This window comes from Nerophis lumbriciformis, linkage group LG01, assembly GCF_033978685.3.
Source record: "Nerophis lumbriciformis linkage group LG01, RoL_Nlum_v2.1, whole genome shotgun sequence".
Taxonomy (NCBI): Eukaryota; Metazoa; Chordata; class Actinopteri; order Syngnathiformes; family Syngnathidae; genus Nerophis; species Nerophis lumbriciformis.
The window spans coordinates 39,538,686-39,547,295 of NC_084548.2; the positions used below are offsets into that span (position 1 = coordinate 39,538,686).

The following is an 8,610-nucleotide window of genomic DNA, read 5'->3' on the forward strand; positions in this document are numbered from 1 at the left end:
TAGTTTGTCTTCTTAGCATTTGTTTCATTCATGAGGTCACAAAAGGTTAAAATCTTACTTCAGCCCCTGCTCTGATGGCTTCATGCACCTCCAAGGTCCAGAACATTTGTGAAGTACATATCACCACCTGCCCGGGCCACTCCTTAACCCACTGGTTCCGTGAAGTTTCAGCATAAGCCTGTCAAAACAACTACTGTGGTTATACTCAATATAAAACCAATATAGGGCCTTTTTTTGCAACTTCTGTTTATGAATTGCAGTAAAAGGTGAAGAATTTACATATGTAGTGTGCAAGAAAAGTGACTCGCAAATCCATCCTTTTGTGAAAAAGAGGGGCATATCAATATTTAGATTAATGTGGAAAATATGGACTTTAGAATGGTCAAAATAAACACAGGTTACCAAACTAAACACATTTTAGAAAATTAAACAAGATAAAATGGCCATTGATATGAACACCTCTGGCATCAATGGGCTTGTGTACATTTTAACAGGGGCTATCATTTTGACTAATACTTCTACAATACTTCCCTATCAACAATTTATTTCATAATATTATTTTTAAAATCTTACATGTCCAATTCACTTCATGAAAAATAATTGTATTTATAAATTTGGTCTGTGTACACATATACACACATAACGAACATCCTTACATATTTTCGAAACAGCTGTGCGTTAGTTCAATAAAGACAAGTTATCTCACCGTTCTGGAGCGGTCCACTACATCCCTGACACTGCGAATCATCCATTCTTCCACTTGTACCAGCCACTTCTCCACTGATCCCTTGGCCTCAGCTGTAGATATGAGCTGAATCAACGCAACCCGCTCTCCTTCACTGCTGTACATGGCCTGGGTAAAAACAGGGACCGTCTATCAACCAACTGTACTGCTGCATTGACACAACTGCACTATGTAAATGTCTACCTGGATATCAAGATTTGGTAGGAAGTCTAGTTTGGCAATACCCTCAAAGCACTTCCTCAGATGGGGTTGTACACGCAGTGGGTCCTTTGTCTCAGAAAGAATTTCCAGCATTTCATCATTGGACAGAAAGAAAAACCTGGCAGCAAAGCAACAACTTTAAACGTTATAGAGAGACAAAATAGGCAAAATATAGAAATGGAATTGTCTCGTTCACCTTGGAAAAAAGAGACGCTTTTTCTCTAGATAGTCATTTAGTCCCTTCATGATGGTATCCAAGTGGCAGTTGGACTCTATTAGTTTCTCTAGTAGGCCAGGCATTGAGGTTGCTTGTAGAATCTTGAAGGATTAGAAGACAAAAGGTTTTAAACCTGTTGCCATCAATAGATGATAATTTAGAGACCGACTGCAGGGTTATGTTAAAAAATCTTGACACCTACCTTTGAGTCCTTAACACAGTGCCTCATGACCTCCTTCCAGTTTTTGTCAACAATTTGGAAAAGTCTTCCTTCTTCTGGAATTTGCTGCATTATGTCCTGAGAACAGAAGATGGGCTCAAGGTAGAGCCATTGTGCCTGCACCTTCAGCCACTCATCAATGGTTTCCTGGATGCGAAGAAGACGCTCCTCCCAAACCTAAATCCCAAAGTAAATCTTTATCTCTTTTGGGTAAAGCCATTCAAAATAATATTGTAAGCTAAACCTGCATTTTCATTATTGCACAGCTAACAATAATAACAATGCCAACTTGAAACTAACCTTGATCTGATTTTCAAGGGGCTTGATGAACGGTGAGTTCCTCATTGTCTGAGTTTTCACAATTTGATCATCTAACATTGCCTGAATTTCATCCAAAGAAGTCAGGATTGACACACCAGTGTCTCTGTATGGCTGATGCTGCAGAGAAACACCATCCCAGGATATAACCATGTTATGCATGGCCTTCTCCATGGAAAATTCCTGTAAGATACATACAAATAGGAACTTTATTTATTCATAATTCTTATTTGCTATTTTTTGTGCATTTGTTTTTACCTTACTGGCAGCAGCACTGATTGACTCAAATTCATCCACATAAGGACTTAGATTTTGTTTGAGAACTTTTCGTAGTGTTGTACCCGCATCAGGAGTCAAGTCATATCCAACTATGTCTGACATCTGCGACCAGTGACGATCTCTGATGCCCGGATTACACAGGACTATCAATAAGGGAATATATGCCTATTGACAAAAACACATTGGTTTAGAATCAGTAAATAAAAACTTGGAATCTTACTCACGTCCCATTTTTATGACTAGCGAAATTTGAATACCTTAAACTCTTTGACCTGCTCTAGTACAGTGGAGCACAAAACAACTGAAGGACTCTCTTCTTTGACTTCTTCTTCACCACGACGTCTCCGAGTCGGCTTCTTTGTTTCATGTTCACCCTTGCTCTTTCTCTGCTGGAAAAACTTCAGCATCTTGAAGATCTCTCTGAAAAACTCATCCACCTTTACTTCCATTCCCTCACCATCTAGTTCCAGGAAAGAACCATCCATCCAGCTGTTTGCAGAGAAGAGAAGAATAATTACGTGGAACTGACTTAATCAAATCCCAAAATTCATACAACTAATATCAAACCTGCTCTCTACGCGCTGCCACTTAAGTATGAACCCAAACAACTTCTGGTATGGCTCAATATTCTGTCTAATGAGCTCAACTTGGGGGTACAATGATTGATCCCATTCATGAAAGACTTCATCTTTGTGAATGTCTTCAATTGATTCTTCAGCCTCTTGGAGAAGGGTCTGAACTGTTTTGATGTCTGCCATATACTGTACAAGAAAATTAACATTAAATAGTACATTAGTACAAAAGTACACAAATACCCCAAATAACAACCAATTCAACACATTCAATATTTTAGTACACATTTGAACTATGTTGTAAGGCGACTATAGAAAGTATTTAAATATGCTCCAACTACTGCGATACACAACTGTTCCGGTGCTGACAAAAACTAAGATTATATTATTCTTCGCCTTTACTATCTTCAACACCTTGGCTCCATGTAAAATGCTGAATTTAAAATGTTTCCTTTCAATTGCAATGCATTACATATTCTAGAACTAAAATGCTTTATCATTACACTAATAATCCTTCTCAAAAAGTGTGTGTGTGGGGGCGATGCCGGGGGGGCGCGTGTGACCTCAGGGAACATGCTTCTTTCCCCGTATTTGAATATGATGAAGCGTATATAGCTCTTGGCTTCACTGTAACTACGGTGGGAGACGAGGAAAGACCGGTGTGTTGTTTATTTTAATGTCAATAAGCTTGCAATGTTATGCATAGGTATAGTTCTAACAATGTTATAGACAAATTATACTTTATAGTCACTGTGGAGAGTGGGGGCGCAAAATATTTTCTTCTTCCTAAGGGGGGGCGTAACAGAAAATATTTGAGGAGCAGTGCACTAATCGAACAATGTGACCAACACAGAGATAGTCTTTTGCAAAAGTATTCATCCACCTTGGATGTTTCAGCCTTTTATTGGTTTAATAAATGAAATAATTGTCTTTTTTTTACAAGTTAGCCACAAACATTAACATCTGGGCTTTGACTTGGCTTACCTAAATCATGTAGGGCCTGATTTACAAAGATCCAAATATCATGCGCTGAACACCGTGTGCAAACAATATTGTGTGTAATATTAGTGGGCGTGTTAAGTGTGATCTACAAACACTGCGTGTATATTGAAAATTGGCGCAGACTGACTGATTTCAATAAGGATTTTGTGTGTGCCATACAAGGCATCACTATGGAAACACTCAATCATTAACTGCACCATTCATGTTATCATGCTCCTATCTGGCATTTTGCTGTGTTTTAAAACATTCAGGAGACATGTACACCATTTTATGGGCATTTTAGAAGCAGTCGGACTCGTGAAGCGCATCTACATTGAAACCATCCCAATGTTTTCCCTTTTTTAGCGCTGTGAAGGTGCGGTCGTGGTAGAGAGGCTGCACTTATGTGCTGAAAATGCAAAAAATGCATAATTCAATAATTTATTTATTTAATATAGCAGATATATTAATAATATATATTCTATTTGAAAAAACAAACACCATTAAAAAAAAACATCAATTGCATTTGATTGAATCAGCCCCTATAGTCACACATGCTGTATAAATGTATAAAAGAATGCTGCTGAATTGCAGATTGCATTTAATTTAACAAGTGGAAAACGTATTGGTTTAATTGTTCATAGTCGACCAGGTGGCAACTTGTCCAAGGTGTACTCTGCCTTCCGCCCGAGTGCAGCTGGGCGAGGCAGTAGCACCCTCCGCGACACCAAAAGGGACAAGCGGTAGAAAATGTATGGATGGTCATTAATTATTTTCAAATTGTTCTTCTAAAGGGATTAATTGATAAAACTATTTTATTTGCATGATCTCCCCGTGACTGCGTGGGTTCCCTCCGGGTACATCGGGCTTCCTCCCACCTCCAAAAACATGCACCTGCGGATAGGTTGATTGGCAACACTAAATTGGCCCAAGTGTGTGAATATGAGTGTGAATGTTGTCGGTCTATCTGTGTTGGCCCTGCGATGAGGTGGCGACTTGTCCGAGGTGTACCCTGCCTTTCTACCGCTCTACAAGCGGTAGAAAATGGATGGGTGTATGGATTTTTACATTCTTCTGGGAGCGCAAATTATTTACCACACCTGCTGCATCATATTAAGCTCGGAGCAGTGGGGGAATTCATCAACCCTACGTTGCAGCTTCACCAGATGTACTATTACTCTTTCTCTTTTAGCAAGCATCTCTTTCTCGCCGTTTTTCTTGGCAGTCTGAAAGACCTAAAAACAATTATCCATATCTTGAATACAAATTTGATAACAATAGATTAACATGTAGGTTCAGACTGGAGCATTACCTCATCGCTGAGTTCAAAGACCTCTCCAATTTTCAATGGCCACGTAAACACAGTTGAATTGAGTTCTAGATCCTCAGGTTCAAATATGTTGACATCTAAGAGGTAGCTCAGTCTGTTGTAGGCTTTCTGTCAGATCACAAGAGCAACTCATGTTGATGGTACTTTTTGTGAGGGTAAAAACAATTACACAACAGAGCGTAACAATGTAAACATTTACGATTTAGGGGAACATGTTACCATTATTCTTTCCTTTAGAAGTGTAATGCCCTTTGTCTTAGTTAATTCAATGTATTCAATCATGTTGGCCATGTCATCTGTGGTCTCTGGTACTTTCAAAGCATTTTCGCGGATGGTTTCAAAATCACAGCAGATCCTTTTTCCAGAGACACAAAACATTCAAATGTTTAAAATGTGTAAAAAACAAAAACATTTTTAAAATAAATATCAAAATCCGACTCACTGTAGATTTTGCTCACTGTATTTGATTTTCATTGTGTCAATAAGTATTTTAGCCCAGGCTTTAGATTTTTTAGACAATCCCTGATTCAGGTCCTCGCACTCTAATTGGACCATTGCAAAGTGAGCTTTTGTTGGGAGGTTGCCAATCTTCCTTGACAAGTCACGAAATTCATCCACTTGCTGTTAAGTACAGTCAGGTCACACACTAATAGTCATCACCAAGACGTGGATGAGAAAGGTTTTAAATTTTGCAGAATGTCATTTCTCACCTGAATATAGTCAGCAAATGAATGGGTTTCTTCAACAAAGGTCTCAACTCGAGTCTGCGCAGTTCCATTGACTAACCAGTTATAGTTGTCAACTACAATACAATTAGAGTTAGAAAAGCATGCACTAAAATCATTGGTTGGATAATGACATTCTTGGAGATTATGTATTCATTACCGTAATTCTGGAAATATTTGTTAGGTCCTTCCAGATGCTTTCGAACAGTTGCTTTTAAAGTAAAATCAGCCCAAGCAAGCGTGTGATCAGGGGCCTTGGCATCCACAAATGCAGATGTAGACTCTGCCAGCCATGACTGAACAGTCTGAACTTTCTGTGGATCAATTCTAGATATTTTAAAAACCTTCTCTAAATACACATTTAGGAATATGAAATAACTACTTCAAAAGAGTAGGCATAAAAAGATATGTTACTTGATCTTACCTGCAATGTACTTGTAATGGCATTAAGGATTTCAAAAATATCTTTTTCAAGTTCCTGTAGGGTTGGGCATATTTCCATCTTTTCTTCATTAAATGTCAGCGCCATTTGAAAGATGGGCAAAAAGTGGTAGTTGCTTGGCTCAAATGGGTAAACAAACTTCTCTACACTCCTCTCAAGAACTGCTTTCAACTAAGAATTTAGAAAAACGAACAGTGCTAAAGTGTACTAGAAGAGAATGCAAAGAGACTATATAAAAGTGAGTCTATGAATGATCTCATTCATTCATGTCATTGTAATGTCAGGGCATTCAATCGATCGCAACTGGACTGTTTGGTTTATCTTAAAATACATTTTGCCTTTCATCCTAGTAGGCTTCATCAGTTCAAGCTCATAGAATTTTAGACTGGTCCGATCTAGTCTTAGGATGAATTTATGAGCATAAACTGAGAAGCCCACTGAGGTATTTTCACCAGCGGCTAAAATAGATCTGACCATCTAAGTCTAAGACTACATCTGACAAATCTAAGTCTATGAGCATGGACTGATGAAGCCTACTCGGATTTGAGGCGAAACGTCTTCTAAGACAAACCAAACAGTCCAGTTACAATCAGCTGAATGCCCTGAGAATAAATAACATGAGGAACATCCAAATGAAATTAACACTAAAGAGTATTCAATAATGTATGCAACAAAACGCCACCTGATTAGAGATTAGGGTGCATGCGCAGTCAAAGAAGGCATCCAGTGATTCTTCTTTAACTGATCCCAATGTTTTTGGACTTGTTAGTAAATTGATGACTTTAGGGAACCAGGTATCCATGATGCTCTCTTCTGTCGCCTCACATTCTTCAGCCAGGTCTTTATGTAGCACCTTGCAATCAACAGGCCCCAAAGACCTGAACCATTATGATACACCAATGTGTTCAATCTTGACAGGAGACATTACCACAAGGACTTGAACATTGAAGCTTCTGTGCATTCACAACCTTTTTTTCCTACCTATATCCTGAAATATCCACCAAAACCATTGAAGAAAAGGTTGTGTAGCCAATATCCAAGACAGTTTGCATAATTGGATGTAGAATGTGCAAATGTTCCGTCATAAAGTTCCGGTTTGCAATAAATGTCTCGTGCCGTGTTGGGGAAAATTCAAGAATGCTACAAAAGAGAATCATTTTACAAAAGGGACAACAAACTGATGATGAATCATACGTGTCATTAAATCACTCACTCCAGTGGGAGGGATTGCTGTTTTTCTGAGGTAGTGTCTTCACACTCTGGATTCTTTAAGAATGTGTTCACTTAAACAAATACATATTAGGTAATCATGCATAGATTATGTACAGTACATACATAAAATTGTCAATACCTGTGTGCTTGACGATAACATCATGAAAATTGTCGGTGACTTCGCAGAGGAGCTCCTGCAGGAGTTTGCTTTTCTGAATATTGTCTTTATGTTTAGGAGGGATTTTACCATCAATGGATTTCAACCACTGCTGCGGGATTGGAATTACTGGCCGGCTTTCTACACATTGCTTCAGGAATATGTAGTTCATCTGCAAGAGTGGTCAAAAAAATAAGACTTTTATATTTTTAAATGACTTTCAAAAAAACCGTAAACTCACCCTTTGCTTCCTATCCTCACTTTGCATCTGTAAAGCAAGTAGTGAGAAATATTACACATTATGTTGCTGCCCTACATTTGCATGAATGAGCTGTAGTTATTTAGGAAATGTCATACAGTAGAAGGAAATTGGGGCTCTGGTGATGGGCTGCGCACAACTCTCCCCCTATCTTTGTTCCGCCTGTAAGCTTCCACTGCTTGTGACACAGCCATGGAGCTGCCACTTTGCAGGAAACCAATTGGCCTGCACAATGATCAAAAGCCTGAGTACATAATGTTTTAAATATGACTTAATACCGACTATTTAGTTGAAAACATACATTGGTAAATGCAGTCGCTGTTGTTGCACTTTCCTCCATCGTTGCTCCAGAATTTTATTGTAAGATGTTTGAGACTCCTTATTGACATGGACAAACATTTCACATTGCAGTTATAGGTTCAAGAATTGATTTAAGCCAATGCCATTTATGTCACAATGCATTTAAGACATTTTAGTAAAGCGTTTAAAATGTTTGAGTTATTAATAACATATACCACATATCAAATGCAAACATAAAACTATACTAGGCCTACAATACCTGGTCAATACTTAATTATAGTTGGCTATGTGTATGTTAGTTTTCTCTTTTCCAAGACATAAACTATTTCTATTTGAGTAGTAGTACAGAAAAATGGGCAAATGTGACGTCTGAAGAAGTGTTTAAGTACATAACAATAGCAAGATACAACTTAATAAAATGCAAATATATTTTTGGATCTTTCAATGAGGGTTAATATATATTCTTTTACAGGGGATATTCTCACCGCTCTGTCAGATCCCTCCAGTTCCATCTTTAAAATAAGATGTTAGTTTACAGACACAGCTGTATTGAAGGTCCTGCTCTGAAAACGTATAGAAAGCAACAGACTGCAGTGCAAGAGTGCAATAAAACATAACTAAAAACATTTTCAGTACACATTGACGACAAACT

At 38.2% G+C, this 8,610-nt stretch overlaps 1 protein-coding gene across 2 annotated transcripts in view; it reads right to left on the bottom strand.

The window, feature by feature from the left end:
• LOC133619845 (dynein axonemal heavy chain 12-like) overlaps positions 1-8,582 on the bottom strand; it is a 49,563-nt gene extending 40,981 nt beyond the window's left edge. For both annotated transcript variants that reach the window (XR_009817466.2, XM_061981121.1), the window contains exons 1-24: positions 8,444-8,582; positions 7,960-8,036; positions 7,757-7,883; positions 7,641-7,667; positions 7,382-7,571; positions 7,244-7,313; positions 7,012-7,170; positions 6,713-6,908; positions 6,013-6,201; positions 5,749-5,902; positions 5,574-5,665; positions 5,306-5,484; positions 5,083-5,218; positions 4,846-4,971; positions 4,634-4,768; positions 2,548-2,741; positions 2,238-2,469; positions 1,960-2,145; positions 1,684-1,884; positions 1,366-1,560; positions 1,143-1,264; positions 929-1,064; positions 707-853; positions 59-178 (exon numbers count right to left, since the gene is read on the bottom strand). Coding sequence is in view for 1 of the 2 variants with exons in the window: in XM_061981121.1 (XP_061837105.1) it covers positions 59-178; positions 707-853; positions 929-1,064; positions 1,143-1,264; positions 1,366-1,560; positions 1,684-1,884; positions 1,960-2,145; positions 2,238-2,469; positions 2,548-2,741; positions 4,634-4,768; positions 4,846-4,971; positions 5,083-5,218; positions 5,306-5,484; positions 5,574-5,665; positions 5,749-5,902; positions 6,013-6,201; positions 6,713-6,908; positions 7,012-7,170; positions 7,244-7,313; positions 7,382-7,571; positions 7,641-7,667; positions 7,757-7,883; positions 7,960-8,036; positions 8,444-8,470 (3,417 nt within the window). In the remaining variant the exon portion in view is untranslated. The remainder of the gene's footprint in view (positions 1-58; positions 179-706; positions 854-928; positions 1,065-1,142; positions 1,265-1,365; positions 1,561-1,683; positions 1,885-1,959; positions 2,146-2,237; positions 2,470-2,547; positions 2,742-4,633; positions 4,769-4,845; positions 4,972-5,082; positions 5,219-5,305; positions 5,485-5,573; positions 5,666-5,748; positions 5,903-6,012; positions 6,202-6,712; positions 6,909-7,011; positions 7,171-7,243; positions 7,314-7,381; positions 7,572-7,640; positions 7,668-7,756; positions 7,884-7,959; positions 8,037-8,443) is intronic.
• Between the last annotated feature and the right edge of the window lie 28 nt (positions 8,583-8,610).